Source organism: Metopolophium dirhodum, chromosome 8 (assembly GCF_019925205.1).
Source record: "Metopolophium dirhodum isolate CAU chromosome 8, ASM1992520v1, whole genome shotgun sequence".
In the NCBI taxonomy this organism is placed as follows: domain Eukaryota; kingdom Metazoa; phylum Arthropoda; class Insecta; order Hemiptera; family Aphididae; genus Metopolophium; species Metopolophium dirhodum.
Window position 1 is genome coordinate 1,038,165 of NC_083567.1, and position 23,894 is coordinate 1,062,058.

The window sequence follows — 23,894 nt, forward strand, 5'->3', positions numbered from 1 at the left end:
ATTATTGATAATGTGTCGTCACTTTTGAGCCCTATACGTACACACTCTGGATTGAGATTATTACCACAGTTCTATTGACACCCGAGCTCGCTTCCTGTCCTACGAAGGTCTACGTTTTCATACTATTAAATGAAAAATGTCTTAAAACTTAAGAATTAAAATGATATTTTTTTTGTTTAATTAAAGTGAGTATTTACAAAAACGTTGAATCATAACAAGTTTTTTTTTATCGAGTTGGCATAATATATATATTATAATTAGAGTCTGTAATTACAATATACATTTGCATTTTTGTTTTAAATATTTTTATCAAGTAGACATCAATTATAAAATATGATGTATAATTTGGTCACTTCTTTGGATATTTGCATCCTACTTGAAATCTTTAAAGCATAAATGCAAATAATTCTGGCGCTAATTTTAATAATTGTAATCTGGTTAAGTGGATTATTATTTTCTAGTGCATATAAACTCTAAAAACAGAAGCTTAAAATATTTTATTATATGATTATATTATAATATTAATCAATAATAATTGTTGTATTATAAACTTAAAACTAATTTTGAAACTGTTTTAGGTTTTATAATGTTTTCTTTTTTGTAGCAATTTGCTCATTTTTGCTTTTGCAAGCAAATATCATTCTTGTTTTGACATAATACGTAATGATATATTTGGTTAATATTTTACTGTGTATTGAGCAATCACAACCTTTGTGAAAATTGTTTGTTTATTTATATCTTCAATAACTACAAAATATGTTTGAAAGATAAACAGTGTAAAATGTGTATGAAATGAAGTTTTTAAATTTAAATGCAACATTAAAAACATGATTTTTTAACATTAAATATCAATCAGCCAATAATCTCTTGTTACAAATAGTATGAATGTATAAATAAAACATTGATTTGTGTAAATACTGAATTGTTGTTATTGTTTTTTATATATACCTATTTATTATATTCAAATGTGGAAAATCATTTTTTGTCACGCCTGCACCGAAAATTTGGTTTTCGATAGCGGTTGAAGCGTTGGGAAGCGTCCTTTCCCCGTCCCGCGGGCGGTAAAGTGGGAATTCCTAATAGTGCCGGGTGGTGAAGTGAAAATCCCAAAAAGTGCCGGGCCGTAAAGTAGAAATCCCCAAAATTGCTGCGTGCACATATAACGGTCCTTATCGGCTGTACCTTTTTTAATAACACGATTGAGAACGTCCTTACCTTTTAATTTGTCTGCAACGTATTAATTAAAAATACAAAATAGAAATTAAATATACAGTTATCAATTATTTTATATATAACTTCATTTAAAGAAGTAGCCGTAGGGTAAATTTGGTATTGTTTTCTATTCTTGTCATAAATCACCATTCGCACTGATGTAATATCATTGTTCGTAATATTTAGTTAACTTAGTTCTAATAATTTTTAAAGGTCTTGTAGATATATTTTCTTCGGCTTTTCACTTAGAATTTTCTCTTAAAATTTGTCTTTCAGTTGTTTGATTATTATTACTTACATGATTAATATGTTTTATCCATTTTCGTTAATAAACTGGTACTACAACTACTGTCATTGGAATATTTCCACTTCAATAATCCGTCTTTGCGTTATCTTGCAAATTAATATTTATAATTATTTAATACTGCAAGATCTTTTCCGCGTTCAGACGTCATAATTTTAAAGTTTTCCATTATACTCAATATTACAAATTTACACAGTATATCATACACTATATTGTTACGCACTTACGCCTGTCCACCAAACAACTGAATTGGCAATATTATTATTTACAGTCAAATATCTGCAGATACGTAAACCACGTTATCGTATTTATTATCTTTATCAGGTACTAAAAATTAAGATAAACGTCAACTTCACTCGAAAATCGTTGTCAATGTGTCAATCGTATTACTAAAAAGGTAAAACGTTCTAATAATAATATTAACAAATAACAATTGTATTTGAAAAAAAAGAAAGTACTTATTTAAATACATGCATACAAATAATTTAGAACACAAATGTCATTAATTAATATTCGTATAGACCAGCGATACTCAACCTGCGGCCCTCCAACGATTTATATGTGGCCCGAACAGAACTCGTTGAATTGATAAAAAAATATAAGTTTCAAAACTAATATTATTATAAATATAAAATATAACAATAGATAAGGATGATTATGTTTTTAGTATTTTTTCTATTTATAACGATTTTGATGTATTTTATCTTATCGCTAAACTAAATTTTGGAATTTAGTGCCAGGAAAATACAAAACCCTACAAAAATGTGCCCACTTTTTGATGACAATGTTCACATCAACATATCTATGTGAAACTTCATATTCAAAAATGAAATATGCAAATAATGTGTACAGAAATCGGCTTACTGATTCACATCTTGACGACTTGTTAAGAGTAGCATGCAGCAACTACAAACCAGATATGTCCAAAATAGTGAAAAAACTATCTCAATTTCAAAATTTTATTAAGTTTATTAAGAATAAATATTTAATTACATTTTTTTTATAATAAATTTTCAAATGTTATACAATATACACAATATATAATTTATTTTTAGTTTTTTTTTTAATTTCCGTTCTATTCATTTCAACTTGCGGCCTGCGTAATATTTTAAAATATTTTATGTGGCCCAAATAAAAAAAAGGTTGAGTATGGCTGGTATAGACGTATATTTGCATGATCGGACTAAATAATGCCCGATAAATGACGATAATCATGTTGGATGTATCAAGGTGTAGCCCCTTAGATTTTTTTAATTTGAAACTAATAAAATATATTAAGTAGTTTCTTTCAGAAAAAAACGGTTCTGTGGGATGCTGGTTTATAATAATTCTACATTATAGTTCTTTATACATTATAGTTGAAAATATGTTCAAGCTACAACGAACGTGTGGCAACACTGGTTCTGATATGAATAAAGTTATTATCAAAGATAAGTACTATCGTTTCCCGCCTAATTGAATGCTTATTATTGTTATCGTTTCATAATTTCTTACAAATTGCAATCACGAATTAAAAATTAAGATAAATAATAAATATACAAATAACTTATTAACTTAATAATAATTTATACTTTATAGGTAATACCATTATTCATCAATCATTAATTATATAATTTATAATAAATGCTCTGTGCTATAACTGTACATTAGAATAAGACATAAGTGAAAATCTGATGTTGTCAGTTATATTTATGTACCTACCTATTATAATAAATAATAATAAGTAATATAAAAAAAAAGGTTCTAGATTGATCTAATTCGTTGTTATAATTTTATGTCCGTGTTCCTTGTGGAGAACCTCTTATTTCAGTAAGTACTTATTTATTTCTTAATCTGTATAATATAGCATCAATTTGATATGATACTAAATTATAATGAATAATGATTCTAAAATATAAATTTTCTTGTATGGTACCATGTATATAGGGTGAAATAGATAGAACTGACTATTAGAATAACTTTTGTACTAGTCTATATTTAAATTTTTTTTTTTACATATTATGTATAGTTATTTGCACTACACATAATATTATACAAAAAATTATTTTTATTTTTTAACACTGAAGATAGAAAATAAAAATTTGATTTAAATTGTTTTGGATATATTTAAAATAGCCAATTTCTGAATCTGATTATAAGAACAATAATTATGATAGTAAAAACATTTATCTAAGTCAAGAAGTTTATTTTTTAGAATTTTTTTGATTACCTAAATTAATTTGGAAAGTAATACCTACCTTACTTTTCAAAATATTGTTTTTGGGAATTTGCTGACATGAGTATATTTCTTAAATTATTTACTAATTATATAGGTCATTTCAACAATTTTTGTCATACGTATAAGTAGCATAATTTTTTTTTTCATCAAGTCTTTCTGTTACACCTAGTTTATCATGTATATTAATGCATATAATACATGAAACAAAATGTAATTATGTAGGTATATTATTATAAAATGTGTTACATAAACTTTTTGTATTTCAGGAATCAGGATGGATAAAAAGAAAATTAAGTCATTAAATACGGGTACAACACAAAAAAAACCTACTAGTAGGTCCAATGTAAGTAACATTAGTATGACTCCAAATACTAATACACCAAAAAATGTGAATCATCGCTCCAAAAGTAATCTTACTACTTTAAAAGATAGTGATGCTGTTAGACGACTCAAAAGTAAGTACAATAAAGCTAAAATAAATATAAATTTAAAATACTTAGTTTAACAGAGCTAGTTAAACTATACAGGTTTTCTAAAAAAAATTGTATTACACCTACCTATACCGTTACAGTATGCAGTATACTGTATAATAATGGTAGTATTATTTAACAAATTGACTGCCCTTCCAATTTCAATGATTTTTCCACAAACGTCTTAAGTATTATTCGTGCACTCAGTAGTTTTATGAACCCAGGCTGAGTATTTCATATAAAATGATACTTAGTTATTTTAGTATTTCTGGCATGGAAAATTCCCTAGATATAAATAAATAAATAATCTAGAAAAATGTTGACTATCATAATATAATTTATAATATTCAATATTATGTCATAGGTTTTAGTACCAATGTTACCTTAGAAAGAAATGGCAGTATGCCAAATTTAAACGCAACTGGTAATAGATTACAATTGGACAAAACTACCAAGCTAAGATTTGCATATGACAAATATCTCAGCAGCTTGGAGGCAAAATATGTGTTTCAGAAGATTGAGAAAAATATATCTTCAAATGTCGATGAACAAAAAAAGGTTTTTAGGGATGAATTTGATATTCTCAAAGATCAATTAGTAACTTTAAGTAACGAATTAGAAAAGATAAATGGATTAAAAACTGAAAAAAAATTAATTGATCAAAAAATTGAAGCACTTGAAATGATCAGTAAGCATATATTGATTTGCATATATTTAAATTATATATTATTAACTTATGTAAATTTGTTTTAATTTTAGATAAAGCTCTTGTATTTAATGATTCTGATGAAGAAATTATGACATTGTTCTCTAGTACGGCATCCAAAGTTGTTTTAAAGAATTTTAAGCAATTGGATGAAACTGACTTAAGTAAGTTAATTCAAGAGATACTGTAATTGATTGAATTAGTGATGGCCTTCAAAAGTGGAATATCTACCAATCCATTAAGTTGACTATTAGCTTGACTCTATCAGGCTCGTGTCTGAAAATTCAATTTGAGGCTTTTTTTTATACACAATACTTCAAATAATTCCAAAATTTATGTAGCTGTAGATTTTTGAAGATTTTGAACTCATTTTAAAATCTATACCTATCCGTTTCAAACTTATTAGAACTTATTTGTAACTGAGACTAAAAACTAAGTATAAGTTAATATAGAAATAACATGTAAATAACATAATTAGGTGCTTTTGAACCTCTGAAAAATAACTCAGACTAGGATTTATGATTTTGGTTAATTTTAAGTAGATAAAAATTATTTTTTGATTTCCGACTATAAATAAATATATATGGCATTGTCTATTAAGGTATAATTTACTTAATCAAAAACTATTGTTGGTTTAAGAACTGACTTACTGACTAATTAATATATAATTTTTTTGACCACAAAATAATTTAAAAATTTCTTATTTATTGCTATAAAATATTATGTTCTTGTGTTTCTTATTTTTTTCAGCATCACCAATTGATAGCTTTCAAATTTTTGTTTTTCACATTATACTGGGTGATTCACCAAGCATGCTCAACTCCCTTTTTACTTTAATAATGCAGTTATTCAAAATCTATAAATATACTCAAGACTATATTTAAAAATTCAAAAAATTTTTTTGTGCAACTTAAGAAGTGTCCTGTGGCGATACAAGCTTCTGTTTTTCAGATGAAAACCCCCATTTTTAAAGTAAATTATTTAGTATATATAATTTTTGAAAATTTTGATGTACCCAATTCAAAATTCGGACGACTAGTTTCTCAGTTATTAAAATGTTAATTCCAAGGATAATTAAGGATAGTCCTTATAAGTGGTTTTACAAAAGTATAAAACAGATGTGATATTGGATCTTGTATTTATTATACTTAAACCATTTTTATATTACCATAAACCCATAATCATTGACCTGTTATCATTAGTACACAAAGTTAAATAACTCAAAAACTACTTGTTTGAATTTTGATTCTTATGTGTCAACATTTCATCAGGCAAATAATTTACATTCAAATTCTCATTTGTAAAACAGAAGTTTGAGACGTCACAGGATACTAATTTTAAATATATAAGTCTGGAGTTGCCTATTAGTATTTAATCACTATCATAAATAAATAAATAATGCAAAGATATAATAACTAATACACCCTATATTTTTATATTTTATAATTATTTCTAGTATATTGACCATAGTTGTGGTAGATAATAGAATAGCTGTATAACAACAAAATACTAGAATAGATTTAATCTAAAAACACCAAAACCACAGATTAAGACAGTCATCAACAATCAACAATCTTAAAACCTAATACTCAACATTCATATCAATTTTCACTTTTAGTTAATGTTCTGAACAGTTGATGAGCTGGTATCTACAATTTCCTCTAAATATGTAGTAAATAGTAATAGATTATAATATGAGCAAATCTAACCAAGATGAGTTATAAATAAAATATAATATTAGAAGAATTTTGATATAAATTAAAATGTTTTTTGATGCTGTTAAGTAAATATACTTAATTGATAATTTATATAACGACTGGCAAAAGCTTAATGTAAATAGGTATATTATTCATTAAAATTTAAATAATATATCATGCTCTTATTTAAATAACAAATCCAAAAAATATATACTTATATCGAAAATTATGGGATTTCTCAGGACATTTCTTAACGAAGTATGTTTCCTAAGACATGATGTAAGAAAATCATTTATATCATATAATTTGGATGAAATAAAAAATTTATGAAACTATACGATTCATGAGTACATTTTTTTATTTTATAGATGCTGTTAAGATTCTATTGAATGAAATTATAGAGCCATTGAAACTACTTGATTATGAAAATAAAATTAATGTACGGATTCAATTAAAAGATTCTTTGATTAAAGTCGCAATGTTAACAAAAGAATTAGACACATTAAAATTGAAGTAAGCATTAACTATTATTAACATCTAAACATATTCACTATAAATCATATTTCATTAAAAATTAAATCAATATCATTATCTAATTTATTAATTTAATCTAAATAATATGTTATAAGGTGTGAAAAGTTATTTGATGAACAAGATAGTTTGCTGAATTATAATAAATCGCACAAAATATTAAAAGCTCAATTTGGAGAAAATCCAGACTCAAATTTACTGCCAACAAAAAGTAACTTAGTGGAAGAAGTCGAAAATATGTTAAATGAAATGGAATGGTAAAATGGTATATATTTTATTTTTTTAAATGTATACTAAAAATATAAAAATTAAAAATCAAATTTTTTATTTTTTATTTAAGTTTTTTTATAAATGTTCTTGTTTTTTTATTGAATGTCGTCAGAAATTACTTTTTATTATACAATTTATTATTTGTGATTTTGAACTATAAAATACTTCAGAATATTTCTTTAACTATTAAATTACTAATAAAGAATTTATTTATTCTGTTTAAATTTTACAATTGTTATCAATTATTTTATTTTAAACATTTTACGGGCATTGATCCAAATACAAATTGTGTACATTCAGTGTTGTAAAGTACTTGAGTAAAAGTATTTAAATTCTGTTTAAAAGTAATCAATTACGTATTTTAAATACTTTCTCGGAGTATCTGTGTTTAATATCAAATACTTTAATAATTCTTTTTAGTTGAAATATTTTCTATTTTAATTTTAATCATGTAAAATAAAAATAAAAATTGAGAATGTGTATAATAATATATTTTTTATTGTGAATTTTACTCAACTGAGAAATAAATACTTTAACAAAGATAACAGTTATTAAATTTATACATATATATAAAAAAAAAGATTATTTTAAAGTTTGGCCAAATGATGAGGTATATAATAGTAAAATATATGCTATATGAAATTCACGTAAAACATGAAAATCGGGTCGGTTGATTCATAAGAAATTTGAAAGTATCTAAAAATATTAAATACTTTTTTTTCTGAGTATTCAAATACATATATTAAATATTTTTCAAAATAAGAATCTGTATCTGTACTTTAATAATTTTAAAAAGCATTTTTTACAATATTGTAAACATTTCATATGCATGTATGAGTTGTATAAGTTAATATGAAAATTTTAAATATACATTAATTAGTAAAAAAGAGATGGAATTACAGAAATTGTAACTGAATTTTATACTAAAAATATTTTGTAGCCATAATTGTTGATTTTTGTGATTGTGTTTTATTAGGCCCTAATATAATTTTGCCTAAATCTGTGGCACAAACTATAGTGATGTGAGCAGAGTATTCTTGACAATGAGAATAATTTGATTAAACATTTAACTGGAAAGAATTTTCTCATACCAGACTTCCATGGTCAACAAACATTGGTCTATCTATTTAATTTATAGTACAAAAATAATACAAATATTATTCATGGGTGGACAGATGGAAGGAAACCTGTATGCCACTTCTATTAATTTAATAAATGTATTTGTAGTATTACCAAAATTAATTCATTCTATAAAATATATACTAACAAAGTATTTTAGTTTAATATTTAAGGTAAATCGATGATGAAAAACGAAAATAATTGTAATTCTGTTGTATAAAAATATCTCCACAACTATTATTGCCATGATTTAACAACACTGGGCACAGACAAATACCAAAAAACTGCTGTTAAACTCTCAACTAGTATGTGGTAATAATTCTAATATGATTATTTAGGAGGAACTTTGATTAACAATTATCCTTATACATTATTGGCTATAATATGACTTTTTAACCACATGGAGGCTGAATAGTGAAATTTTGAAAATATATATAAAATACAAATACATAATAATATTTTTCCTCTAACGTACAATTCGCCCACCGCAGCAAAAAAGGTCGTATTCTGTTTTCAAAAATTTTTTTTTTTTCAAGTAATAACTGTTTTTGTGTAGTTCCCGCGAAACTGATTGTAGCGTAAAACAATTAAAGACATTCTGTACAATAAAATTCAGTTGCTACCGTCTTCGCAGGTACTACACAAAAAAGTTATGAATACTTAAAAAAAAAAATTTTGTAAAAACAGAGATACGACCATCTTTGCTGCAGCGGGGGAATATTTGATATCTTTTAATCTTAAAACCAATAATTTTATTTCTTTATAATAATAAAAGAATGCTTCAATGTGTAAAATTTATATCCGATTATCACTTTATTTAAGATTTATTTTAAATTAGTTATAATTTACCTTAACCATATATTTGTGGCAAAAAATATTTTTCAATGTTTGGCAAAAAAAAAATGTATGATTGTACAACAGTAAATGCATTACCTATACCAGATCATTATTATAATAATATAATATATTTATTGTTATAAATTATAGTCATGGATAGCTCTGTATTCATGAATCAATAATTTAATCTAACATTTTTCTTATCATATAGTTCAAAATGCCTCCGTGTTTATGGTACAGAATATCCACTTCAGTGTCAAAACGCAAAATTGCATTGAATATGACACCTGTATTGGTCTGAAAAATAAAAATAATAATTAGGTAAATAAAGAAATGTAAAAATTGTTTTAATTTATTATTTACTTTCACTTGTATTTCCTGCAATGGTTTGCAGTTTTGTGGAATATCAATATCATAAATTTCATGGCCAGTAAGTTTTAACGTTTCAGCATTTTCTCCGAAACGGAATTGCAATGGAATTATTCCCATACCAACCAAGTTGGAACGGTGAATGCGTTCATAAGACTCGGCAATCACAGCTTTAATTCCCTAGATAATAAAAACCATATATTTAATATCTAAAATTGTTTTCATCATAATACGTATGCAATGTATATTATAAATATATTACCAGTAAAAACGGTCCCTTTGCTGCCCAATCTCTTGATGAACCTGATCCATAATCTTTTCCAACAATAGCGATGAGCGGTCTTCCCTCTTTAGCATAAACTTGAGCTGCATCGAAAACGTCCAACTAAAATAACAAAAATAATAATTAGTTTGACAATAAATATTGATTAAAATTATGTATAACCTCCTGTCCACTAGGAATGTGTAATGTTTTTGGTCCAGTGTTCTTGACCAACTTATTTACTAATCTTATGTTAGCGAATGTTCCTCTAGCCATAATATCATCGTTTCCACGTCTTGAGCCATAAGAGTTGAAGTCTTTTGGAGTGATGCTAAAAAAATTGATTGGGATTTTAGTTTTAAACACATCCAATTATTGAAATTAATAATTTGTCTAAGCTCACTTTCTTGAAGATAAATAACGAGCCGCAGAACTATTTCTTGCAATACTACCAGCAGGGCTTATGTGATCAGTTGTTACAGAATCACCAAGAAACAGTAATACATGCGCCTCTTTCACTGATTGAACACCAGGTAATGTCTAAACAAGAAATATTTGTATGGAAACTATCGTTTATTGTAATATGGTTTAAGCTTTATACCTTTGTCATGCCACTGAAAAATGGAGGGTTTTTTATGTAAGTAGACGACACATCCCATGGATATAGTTGACCATCTGGGGCTTGTAAACATTGCCAGGCATTAGAACCATTTTCAATGCGAGCATAGACATCTTGGAACATTGCAGGAATTACAGTTTGTTTTTCAACAGTTTGGATTTGTGTTCTAGATGGCCAAATATTCTTCAAGAATACTGGTTTACCATTTTTATCATTACCTAAAGAAGAATACACAACATTAAAACAATTAAAATCTTTCATATATAAAATAAATTATATTGAACAGTTGTTATAACTTATGACTTAGCATAAATAAACAATTAATCTAGGTATTAGATAGTAGGCATGCGTGCAATTAGAGATAAATTTATGGGGGGTGCTTGATTTATGTCGACTAAAGTGACCAGTGGGGGGCTTTACCCCCCATACACCACTCAATTCATACAACTTAATTGTATACACCTTCGCATTAATTTTAATACAAACAATTACCTATGGTATTATGTCATAAGTAATTGTTTATATTACTTTTATAACACTTTTATCTATATTATTATTTTGATAGGTACATATGTATTATTATTATGAAAATAATAAGGTCTTAGAAATAAAATAAATGTATCCAAATACTTATAGCGTAATATTATAGTCAATAAAAATTTGATGATGCTATCAAAAATTTGGAGGTGCTAGGTACCCCCAAGCACCCTCCAAAGTGCGCCTATGATAGTAGGTACCTATCAGTAAATCCTGCGTTGAATTTTAGAGCCTTGGAGTTTATTTTTTGTGTTTTTACTCGCCTTTTAGACAAACAACTTACAAGTGGTATAAGGTAGGCTATCTACTTTCCGATGTCCGATTAGGTATGGTTTTCAATGTGTATGTATGAATTTATTAGCTTTTTATCAATTTTTAATTTAAGAAGCCTTCAAATAAAAAAAAATGATTCAAAAAAATTATATTTATAAATAATATATATTAAGTTGTAATTTTTAAATATTGTTCCATTATTACCTAGTAAAAACTAAAAAGGTCAATTAATACAAATCTATTGACAAAATTTAAATCGAACCACTGATAGAAATAATTGAAATAATGTCTCTCTTTTACTAATTTTTTTACTAGTTTCCCCTAGTTAATTATTTGGTTTAAGGGTAAATTTTAAGGCATTTGAAATGTTATAGAATTATAAGTGATTTTAGCTTCTATCACACATTCATAGACATTATAATTTTATAATAAGTTGTCTATATTCCACATTTTCTGATCCAACAGCCTAAAAAGTTAAAAGGATATATTTAAGGAGTTAATTGGTACTCTATTCTTAGTGTTTATATTATATTATGAAAGGAATTTATCACATTTCCTCCGTCAGGGGCCTGGTCCTCTTGTTGCTGAGAGTAATAATAAGGATTGAGGAGGATGGGTAATTTTAAAACCGTAAATTCACCCCTGTCGTCGAGTGTCCCAACCGTCAGGTATAGTCGCATAGTGTATAATATAGACAACAACGTTACGTATTTTCGTTATTACTTGCAAAAACTTATCGCTCACCTATGGGTTCAGTTTCAAAGTCAATGTCCATGCGTCCGGCGATCGCGTACGCAATGACCAACAGCGGTGAGGCCAAATAGTTGGCACGGGTGTTCGGGTGGATGCGGCCTTCGAAGTTCCGGTTGCCCGACAAAACTCCACAACAGACTAGTTCGTTCTGAATGATGACGAGGAAAAATAATTTTTATATGGAACAATAAGTATTATATTATGTACATTTTAGGCATAAGAAATATAATATTATTGTACTTGAAAATTGTATCTATCAATTTTTTTACATTCTAATTTTGTGAATAGGCGATTTTTATTTTTGGACTTTTTTAAATCGGGCATATCGACAGATAACTGATCGCCAAGTTACAACAGGGCTAAGGACATTTTGGAGGGGGCTTAGCCCCCAAAGCCACCCCCCCCCCCCCTATTTGTGCCTATGCTTACGAGTATCATAATCATTAATCAGCACTCGTTGCTAAATAATTAACAATAATTTATTCGATTTGCATCAGACTTACCGCCTCTATTGCGTTCACGATCGGCTCGGGCAAAGGTCCAGAATTTCCAATACACGTCATGCAACCGAATCCAACGGTGTCAAAACCAAGTGCCGTCAAAGCTGGCGTAACTCCGCTCTCTCGTAGATAATAAGTGACCACCCCCGAGCCAGGCGAAAGACTAGTTTTGATGTATGGCGCGACGGACAGACCGGCTTCGACGGCATTTTTAGCCAAAAGACCTATAGATAACAACAAATCGAAAATGAGATTTGAAAGAGATTTTGTTCTCAATGCGAAATCCGTTGTTTATTTACCAGCTCCGAGCATGACACTGGGATTGCTCGTATTCGTACACGAAGTGATGGCAGCAATGACAACCGATCCATGTCTTAACGTATACTTTTGATTATTGAATTCGAATTCACAACTGGCGTTTAATTTGTCTGGACTAATGTTAAATCCTTTGAATCCAATCTAAAAATAATAGAATTTGAAATACTGTGTCTATACCATATGAAATGCAATTGGAAATACATTTTTAAAACCTTTTTTTCTTACAAATATTTACAATATTATATATTTTTTACACATATAACATATACACCGAATTGTAATTTGTACTATTAGATACATAATAATATTGTAATTTTAAATAATGATTTTTTTTTTTTAATTGATTAAATGTTGAATGGTTTATCTACATTTTAAAATGTTACTATTATAGATATCTTTGAAATACCTACGTAATTTAATTTGGAATAAGTTATAAGTAGATTGTCATTACATAATATTATTAATTTTTTTCTAATATTATTATTAGTTATTAATACGACTACCATAACACAATATGGCGGAGTAACCCAAAACTGAAAACACGTTTCTTATAATATTAATTATGATTATTGATTCTCATTTAATCTGGAAAATATTAAAAATATATGTTAAATATTAAAATTAAAATAGAATTATAAATTATAATGACCTTATAGGCTATAATAATCTAAATTCAAATTATAAGTAAATTATACATAAATAGAAACTATTTTCTATACCTCGTGATAAAATGAAACTATTTAAATAACAAATATCAATAAATTAGGATATAATTGTCATAATTTAGAGGTCCAAATACCTATGGGCTATAACTTATTAGTTATTGGGATTGTACCACTGTCGTAATTCACCGAATATAATTTCCAATTAATAAAATAAGTTATCTGAAAATACAGGTAATTTATAAACTATAATACTTGGACAAAATAAGAGTTGGTCGACTATATTAAATTACACGCCTTAAATTAAAAACTATTTATCTACATTCTACGGTTACCCATGCCAGTTCTAGGAATTCTTGTGATTTATAATAAGTACGATTTGTATTTTGGTGCCGAAAAACCCTCTAGAGACGACCACCAACTAAGACCTTGAATAATTGTATTCATAAGTGGTAATTGTACGACTTCAGTGGGAAGACCTGGAGGCCAGGAGGCTATAGGGCATTTATACATTTATATTTTATTATTTATTTCCAATAAGCAAAAACCCAAGTGCTATAATATCTATTTAATATTATTATATTATTATCAATTCGATATTATGCAGTAAGTTTTTATTGACAAACTGTGTAAAGTATTTAAATAAATAAATAATGTATACTGCAGATACAAATATCCGATGTCTGAATGTTTCTCGAATACTATTGATACGGGTGTTAAGATGTACCTATGCAATATATAATATAATATTACAATACAATGAAGCTGACCCAAATGTCAACAGAATTTGGAAGGACCTTAGGTGTATCCGGCCAATGTCCAACAGTATAATAATATAGGAAGTTGTGGGACATTCACGGCCAAACACTTCTTGCCTTTTTTAAATGTACCTAACCGACGAGATAAAATAAAAATACGGATTTCAGGACGCAGTTTTAAAACGCAGAAACTGTTCTGAAAACAATTTATGGTTTCAGGGCTCAATTATATGCAACAATTCTCTGAACGAACAAAATATTATGGTATTTTATTATTTACAGCCACTTGTAGGTTTTGGTGAGAGGTGAACGTGGTGTTCCTAACAGAATAACAAAACAAACCAAATAAAATACAGTAATCAAAAAAAAATCCACGACCCTAGGAAAAAAAACCCCCAGACTACAATATTACTCACAACCACATGCAACATGAACAAATATTTTTTAAACGTTAATTAGTAATATATTATTGTAATTTAAAACAAAATATTATTTATAATGTATAATTTTTTTTTATAGTATAATATTATATACGTATTTGTAATTAAATATTAATAATGTGGTAAATGGTAATTATAGATACTAATTAACGTTTAAAAAATATTTGTTCATGTTGCATGTGGTTGAGAGTAATATTGTAGTCTAGGGTCGGGGATTTTTTTCCGGGATTCATAAAAAACACCACCATGATGTTATAACTTAATACACAAGGTGTTATAATGTAATTTAAAGATTAAAATGATACTTGCAAACAGATTTCTGGAAAATGAAGTCATCCGTCTAATTTAGATTTCGAGCAAACCGAACCAATAATGTATGATTCTATGCAATAAGTATTTCTCGATTATAGTTTTCATTATTCAACCATTACAAACTGCTATTTTGTCCGAATTATATAATAAATACAACAATATTTTGTAAAATAATTATTAATTAATAATAGTCATTTTAAATATCATAATATTATGAATATTAATGTATCAAGCATAATATTATTATGGCAACTGTTTATGCAGGTACATAAATAATATGTATTTTGTTTAGTATAAGTAATTCATAAAAAATTTAAATATCTACAATCCAAGTGAATCGCGGACATCCCCCCCCCCCAATGTATTTTGATGAGGACGTTTTCCCCTATTTTTTTAAAAGTTTACTATTTAATATGAAATTATTTTTTTTAATAAATTATAGATGTATATTTTTGAACAACTGAACTACTTGAATCAAATTCACAAGCAATTATTAAATTCAAAATTGTTAAATATCCAAACTGGTGGTTTTAACAAAATATACAAATAATAAAGTAATAATACAAGTATATAAATATGAACAAAGGCTAAAAACTTTTTTTTTTAAATTTTTATAGTTTCAAGGAGTTTAGTCGATCAAACATATATAAGTACTTTTATAATCTTTTTTTTTTTTTTATATAATATATTTTATATTTTATTTAAAAAATAATAATTTCATACTAAATAATAAATAATATATTATTATTAAATACAATATTATTAGTCAATAAAAAACAAATAAACTTAAAAAAAATGATGGGGGAAATGTCTGCATAAAAAATATCGGTGGGGGGGGGGGGGAATGTCTTACTAGATCGAAAACAGTCGGGGGAGGGAATATCCATTTATTAATCCAAGTATATTACTAATTAATAAATCGACTACATTTTTTTTTCATTTAATACAAAATTAATACAATTTAGCACCTAAAACATAATTAGGTATTTCGATAGTTTATATTATGTATTAGAAAATAAACGGTGATTCTGATACTTCAACATTGACTATTATTTATTCTTATCAGTATATTATCTCAATTTTATAAATAATTATTTTCGAAATCTGAAAAAAAATTATTGTTGGGTCGTCATTTCATATTTTCACATTTTCATCCTATTACGATGTAATCGATCAAAAAGTTGGACAAAAAGTAATACAAAATATTCATTTAAAAAATCTAATTTATTTTCTTTTACAATATTAACATTATATCTGATTACTATTCCTTAAACTTATCATTCAAAATGGAAACAGGATAAAAAAAAAGCCAACTACAAAAGAGCCATGGATAAAAAAAAGACACCTATACCAAATAAGCAATACAGAATATCTCGTCGCATGTGTCCCACTTTCAAATTTTTTTTATACAATATTTTAAAATACATTTATTTTACAATTTATTATTATTATTTAATACAATTTATAAACATAGTGAAACATGTACAAAAATTGTACAAATTTTAAATTACCCTAATATTATTAGTATACTATAGGAAAGAAACTAAATCGTCTGATAAACTTTCACTAAATGGATTAATCTAATCGCCGTAACCTATTGTTGTTTATCATTTTGACAACAATTTAGAACTTATTGTTATATTCTGTGCTTAATGTTTAAATGGCAATCGAACAATATATTATTGTGTCTATAACATAGATATATAATATTATATATCTATGGTCTATAATCCAATATTATTATAGGTTGATAGAATAATAATATTAGGAAATTGGTAAAGAATTATCTTCTATGCTATTCTATTTGTGATGTGCTCAGTCTACGTCCATTGTAAATGTTGTGAAATAAAATAGTGAACAGTGTAAATTTTTACCGGATTTGTATTCGCGGACTTTTGTTGGCTGGACTTTTAGACAGAATACCCTTACTCGCAGTTACTCTCGGTTTAAAATTTTTAATTTTGTAAAAAGGAAATATTGTCAAAACTATCAAAGGAGGTAATTCATAGAGCACACACAAAGCAGTACGCACTACGCACAACTCCAGTTTTTTTCAAAATAATTTCTATTGTTATTTGTAAATTATAAATTATTTACTTTTTTACTTGTACTTATTAAAAATGTGGAATTAATAAACTATTATTAATATTTTTGTAAGACACTAAAATAGCATAAAAATAGGTTTTGTCTTAAACTATAAAACTATAAGACAATACATTAAAAAATAATTGTGAACCACAATGGGGTTAACAACTACGGCATAACCAATAGGCTATACATATAATATGCAATAATTAAATTATTGTTAGGAAATAGTTTTCGTGGAAACTATATATAGAAAGCAACAGATTTTAAGTAGGTACGCTTTGAAGATACACTACATTCGTACATAAATTATTATTTTTTACGTATTTACGGGGACCAGATTCTGATAAGTGACGATCACGATGAGTGATAACAAACGAATTACCTATGAAAATAAATAACTTATAAGCTATAAGTAGGTACGTTATTTGGAAAATGTCTACTGATTACGAGTACGCACTAAACCATGATAATTCAAAATACCATTGTACCTAAATAGAAATGCATGTAAGACTGTACGAGTGAATGGAATAAGTTCATACTATTTTATTTGATTACTTAAACTCAAATTGTTCTTGTGTTTGTTATTTGGTTATTGGCACTTAATGCGTATACGTTTAAGACACGAAAAATGTCTATATTATCGAAAAAAATACGGAAATGTCGTCCGAATAATTTCAACACAAATGTCTGCAGTCAAAATGTAACAACGTATAAAATAACGTGATATAGGGACAGTATATTATTTAACGTGATGGAATAACCGCTGTTTACAGTATACGAAGAGTTCAAAGAAGCCCCATGTGTTACTTGGTACTCACTGATAAATACGGGATGAAAAAATATAAAAGGTAGAAAAAAATAGAAACTCCACTGCAGAGAGCAAGAGACACATGCACACACAATTTACAAAGAACAGGCAAGCAAAGACCGGAGTGTAAACCAATGGTAACGTTTATTTCTTCTCTCTTCTATAGCAGGTAGGTATTCTTGCCATGGGTGTGGGTTCTTCCGTATTCGACTTCGACCGTCACATACAATACATATTATTATGAATTATTTTAAGGTCCAGAAACATTTTAGGCCCAAAGGACAGTGTGCCAGTGTGTGTGGTCAGTAGTGCATCGCCAGCAATCGTCAGTTCGCCACTATCGTTCATCGTTGTTCAGGTCTCCAGCATCACTAGCAAATCTCCTTCTAAACGGATATCTCTCTCGGCGACTTAACTGTATTGTTCCTTCCCAAGGTATTTATTTATTTACTGACCTTGGGACAGAACAATATTATTTAGTTTTCGTAAACGGACACGGCCGTTTAATAGTGTATTTTTCATTAACATGTGATAGTCGAATTTGTGACTAGAATAATTATATACTATTAATCTGCAAACAGTATTATTTAGTTTTCATAAACGGACACGGCCGTTTAATAGTATATTTTTCAGTAACATGTGCTAATTGAATTTGTGACTAGAATTATATACTATTAATCTGCAGGTTGTAGTGATCGAAACAATTAGTCTTATTAAGTTTTTATTTTTGTAACTGCTAAGTGCGCTATTAGTAGATAATAATAATATTACGATTATAACTTATAAGTTATAATATTATATAAACTTAGATATTATACCTATTACCTAATGGTGTAATGGTCATAGTCATAGTAATAATAATTATTTTTATTTTTTATTGAATGAGTATAATTTTAATGATAAATCGAAAAAACAACAGTTAATTACTAATTATACTAATTATATTATAATTGGATGAACCGGTTTCAATAATTCTATTTACAGCACACGTGGCAGATATCATGAATTTTTGTAATCTATAAGTACAATTGGTGGTGATAAAAATGAAATTCACTAGAAATGTTTACTACCAAAATTAATTCTGCTACAATCTGTGATTGCTTGAATACTACCAGGTAACAGGTTTGTTTTGTGAGTGATAAATTTAAAACTTCCCAGACGAACTCTGTTACCCCATAGTTTCAAGAAAAACAATTTGGTATTAATTGGGATTTAAATTTTAAACGTAGTTGATTTAATGGTTTATACTCCAAGTTTACTATTAAGTGTCTAATGTATCTATGTAAATCATAAAATATAAATCGTATGAAAAGGTTAACGTTTTTATCCACAATTTATGAATAATTTCTATTGGTAACACGTTTCGTCTTTAGTCATCTGATTTCAAATCTAAAGACGTTGTTGTTACCTACGAAATTACATAAGCAGACAACAAACGAAATGAGTTATCATCACGACATAATAAGGTATTTTCTATGGTTTCAAAATAATATTACGTATTTAGTACCTATATTTAAATGAGGAATCATTATTAGTTACTCATCACTTCCCTATAAAGTACCTAGTGTAATAAATATTAAATAATGATAAAAATGTTATATACATATTCGAAAAAAGTCAAAACTAATTATTAATTACCAGACTTTCCACATAGAAAAAGACTGGTTGGTAATAAAAATGATGTTTGATAATATTTTATATCGTAAACATGATTTTTATTATTTTTCGGAATACCCTACTTAGGTACCTACCCTACATACTATAATAAATTATCAAACAATAAAATATATAATAATATTCTATATTATATTTCTTTGAGTAGAAATGATACTTGAAACTTCTATTCAAAAGAATAATTATTACATAAGGAGACAAAACTAACAATTTTGAAATTTTGATTCATTATTCTACATATTATAATATTATAGTATAACTTAGTTAATAAGTCATGTGTATATTTCATAACCGGTCGATGTGATTTTTGTTCATATTTCTAGTTATTTTTTTTCTATATAAAATGTAATACAGAATTAATGTACAAAAATATTTTAACTTTCGAATTAATTTATAAAAATTACAAGTGGTTCTTTAGTATTTTAAGTGAGCTGCAGGTTAATTAGTAAAATCACAAGCTCCGAGGAATTCCAGAAAAATAGAAAATAAAAATAAACTTTCTTTTGAAAAATACTAGTGCTCTTTCTGCCGAAACTATTTGATTTACAACATAATATATTATTTCCTTGAATTTAACCTAGCCTAAGCTATAAATAATTACGATATAAGCGGTAAACATTGACTATTGCATGGATAATAATTAATAATGTATAGCTATTGTATATATTTTTCATGTGATATAATATAATAATACAATAATAATAAGCTTCTATTATTTTGCATGATTAAAAATCGTACCTAACTTAATAGTAACCAATGATTTTTATTATATTTTTTTTTCCAGTCACTATTAATTTATTTTTTATTGATCTTTTATCATAAGGTTTCTATCTAGTCTAGACATAATATTATATATTAAGATTATTATTTATTTGTGATCGAATTAAGTTTCCTTTATACATTAAAATATTAATATAATAAATATTTTTTTTAAATTTATTATTATTTTGTATGAAATTATTTTAATTCTGAAATAAGCTCAACAAATCACGGTTTATGGCTCTTGTAGCTAAAAAAACAGTACTTTTAAAATGTAAGAAAAAGTTTACTTAATAATATTTTTAAAGATGAGCTGTTTAAATAATTGTTCGTAGGAGTATAGAAAAATGTAATCCTTATATTTTCCCCGAAATTCGTTAACAAGTAAATTTTACCATAATAACATAATATAATAATGTGTCTAGGTATATTAAAATTATGAAATATGCCGAATGTGCAGTAAAATGATTCACAACGTTTTTATTTTGTGCATACTTAGCAGCCTACAAATTGTATATAATATTTTATGCCAACAAATCTGAGATCGTGATAATAATATCATGTCCAACGACTGCTCGTATATAGGTATAATAATAAATAAAAATATAAATTGTAATGTGGAATACCAAATAATTAATAATAATTATTATTATTTTTTAAAATGTCAGGAAACAGGACGACCAACTTGGTGCGCATGACTTGTGAGCGTGTAGCTCTGGCAGTCTGGCGACTGGCACTCTGCAGCCGAAGGAGCTCTATAGGTACGATAAGGTGGGGGCGCACTACGACCAGCCAACTAATGAGACGGCCGAGAGAACTCCAGGAATCATTCATTCATTCCGCATTCGGCTTATTTCCGCGCTCTCAATGCATTTTCCGTCGTCCGACGGTATGTATTAGGCATCTCAAACGTCCACGTGTACTAATTAACGATTCGCAAGTGAAGTGAAGTGAAGTTGTCGATAAAAATGTACCTATGTAGTTATGTCCAAAAGTTCCATCGGCTATCAAGTTAGATTTACATTGCGTATAAATATGGTGTATTGCCGGCGACCGCGTGGCTATACCATAAGTTATACAAAAATACTATACCGATTCCAGAGACTTCGCACAATATGTTTATTCGAATTTTTGAATTGTCAATTTTGTTGTATATTTTTAATAAGTGTTTTGTGTCGTTCATTACATTCTTTTTTTAATACTGACCGACGTACGTTTTCTTGTTCATCGAAGTTTTAGGTCGTACACGTCTATAGGAACACTTAAAGCTTTGATGACGGGATAGTGTGCGCCGGGGATGTCGTCGAGTGGTGGCGTGCTGTGCGGTATCGTCAAGCAATGTTGCTTAATGCCCTATTAATATTACTAATCAGTGGTAGTCTGGGATTTCTTAGGGTCTGTGTGTATTTGACTGACGAACTCGAAGAAATTCCAAAATACTAGGGACTCAAGTATAAAATCATTTATGGTGTACGCCGATTGGTAACATCAACCTCTTTAGCGAATATTTGACGTACTAAAGATGTAAATGTTACCTGCGGAGTTCCCATGAACTGTCGACTAGCGGCAACTTTAAATCAATATTATTATACCTTTATACTCATACAATTATGTTAAACTGTAGTTTTTATTGTCTTTTGGATCTATTTTAAGGTAACTAGATCACTATGGGAGTAACATTTAAACGTCCCATAGGATATAGGTACTCTGTAGATGATGCAAAAACATTCTTCGGTTATTATTATATTTAAATTGTATTATATTATGTATATATTGTATAATTATTAATTAATAATAGGTATATTACCTTATTAGATTATTAAATATAAAATATTCATTATTTTAATCTTGTTAGTGTTTTGTTCAACATGAAAAAATATTAGTGGGTAGGTATTTAATAGTATAAATACAATTTATATAAGAGTATTTTTATAAAGTATGTTAGTTTAAAAAAATTGTCAATAGCATTAGAAATCTAATATTTATTTTAGTCTTTAGATACAAACTACAAGGGCAAACCCTCTATTAAATTTAGATTAGGTTTCATATTTCTGGACAATGAGCTCTATTATAAATATATTTATGTCTCCTTGTTAAGTGTGTTTAGCGATAAGATATATATTTCATATTTGTAAAAATTATATTTTTTTTAAAATTGTACTCACTACTCATTCTTGTCTTGAACATTTTTATCATAAACTATGATTTTATTTCAATTAATCAAACGTATTTATTGCAGGGGCGCCATTTGGGGTATCGCTGGCGGCCTTATTTTTCGGGGTAATCGAAAAAAAATCCCTGGACTACAATATTACTCACAACCACAGTCCACATGCAACATGAACAGATATTTTTTAACCGTTAATTAGTAGGTATCTATAATTACCATTTATCACATTATTAATATATAATTACATACGTATATTATATTATTATGTGTAATATGTCTCGTGCCTACATTTAATAAATTATTGTTTGATAATTATTATTATTATTACCTATATTTTGTATACTATGTTTTTAACTTTATTATTTAACGTATCGATCATTCGAAATATTTTTATATGCTATATTTGTGAAGTTGTTAAATTAATTAAGTTGAATTACACATAATATTTAAAACAAAATATTGTTTATAATGTATACTTTTTTTAATAATATAATATACGTATTTGTAATTAAATATTAATAATGTGGTAAATGATAATTATAGATGGTAATTAACGTTTAAAAAATATTTTTTCGTGTTGCATGTGGTTGTGAGTAATATAAATTGTAGTCTGGTGAATTTTTCCGGGATTCGCGCCAGCATGAAATTAAGGCATGCCTATGATTCATTTTTCGCCGTATCATATTGGCCTGCCTTAATTTCATGCTGGCGCCGATGCCCGATGTATCAGTTAAATTGAATTAATTGACATAATTAATATAAGATAAAATAAAGGGATATACATAGATATTAATGATATAGAAAGAAAACGTATATTAATAATAAATCAGTGTTATCACTTAAAATATTAATTATTTTTCATCCCTAATAGTATAAGGTAAGAAATAACTCCGACATTGCTACATTTCAATTTTCATTGTTATAACTGTGGCCTGGTAAATAATTTCGAAATTATACAATTATAATTAATAAACATAAGTGATGTTTTATTTAATTATAATGTGGCAGCTTGAGTTGCTTGAGGGAAGAACCAACCATTGAACGCACTTCGGCATAAATTTATTAACGAATTTAGTATTTGTGTCTTTAATATATATAAGGTCTAGAAGTCATTGTCACAAGTTTTCCGGTTAACTTTTTGAGCGAATTGCGTCCCAGACATTTTTTTCGTGGTTTCAAAATTTATTTTTTTAAACAAAGTAATAATAAATTAAAAATGTATCAATAA

General features: G+C 27.2%; 2 protein-coding genes across 2 annotated transcripts in view; one reads left to right on the forward strand and one right to left on the reverse strand.

Moving 5' to 3' along the window:
- Nucleotides 1–3,007: 3,007 nt before the first annotated feature.
- Nucleotides 3,008–7,708, forward strand: LOC132950389 (uncharacterized). The gene is made up of 6 exons (XM_061021818.1): nt 3,008–3,325; nt 4,001–4,189; nt 4,569–4,892; nt 4,964–5,074; nt 6,976–7,120; nt 7,237–7,708. The coding sequence occupies exons 2-6, from the start codon at nt 4,009–4,011 to the stop codon at nt 7,397–7,399; spliced, it is 924 nt and encodes a 307-aa protein (XP_060877801.1). The 5' UTR covers nt 3,008–3,325; nt 4,001–4,008; the 3' UTR covers nt 7,400–7,708.
- A 1,608-nt stretch (nt 7,709–9,316) lies between these two features.
- LOC132950388 (cytoplasmic aconitate hydratase-like) overlaps nt 9,317–23,894 on the reverse strand; it is a 28,764-nt gene continuing 14,186 nt past the window's right edge. The window contains exons 10-18 of the mRNA XM_061021817.1: nt 12,977–13,136; nt 12,681–12,901; nt 12,169–12,325; nt 10,597–10,832; nt 10,399–10,535; nt 10,179–10,326; nt 9,996–10,118; nt 9,728–9,913; nt 9,317–9,661 (exon numbers count right to left, since the gene is read on the reverse strand). Coding sequence (XP_060877800.1) covers nt 9,548–9,661; nt 9,728–9,913; nt 9,996–10,118; nt 10,179–10,326; nt 10,399–10,535; nt 10,597–10,832; nt 12,169–12,325; nt 12,681–12,901; nt 12,977–13,136 — 1,482 coding nt within the window. The 3' untranslated portion in view covers nt 9,317–9,547. The remainder of the gene's footprint in view (nt 9,662–9,727; nt 9,914–9,995; nt 10,119–10,178; nt 10,327–10,398; nt 10,536–10,596; nt 10,833–12,168; nt 12,326–12,680; nt 12,902–12,976; nt 13,137–23,894) is intronic.

Coding starts and splice junctions, on each gene's coding strand:
- LOC132950389 (XM_061021818.1), top strand. CDS start 4,009: ATGGATAAAAAGAAAATTAAGTCATTAAATACGGGTACAACACAAAAA. Junction 4,190..4,568: donor TGCTGTTAGACGACTCAAAA/GTAAGTACAATA, acceptor ATTATGTCATAG/GTTTTAGTACCAATGTTACC. Junction 4,893..4,963: donor TGAAGCACTTGAAATGATCA/GTAAGCATATAT, acceptor TTTTAATTTTAG/ATAAAGCTCTTGTATTTAAT.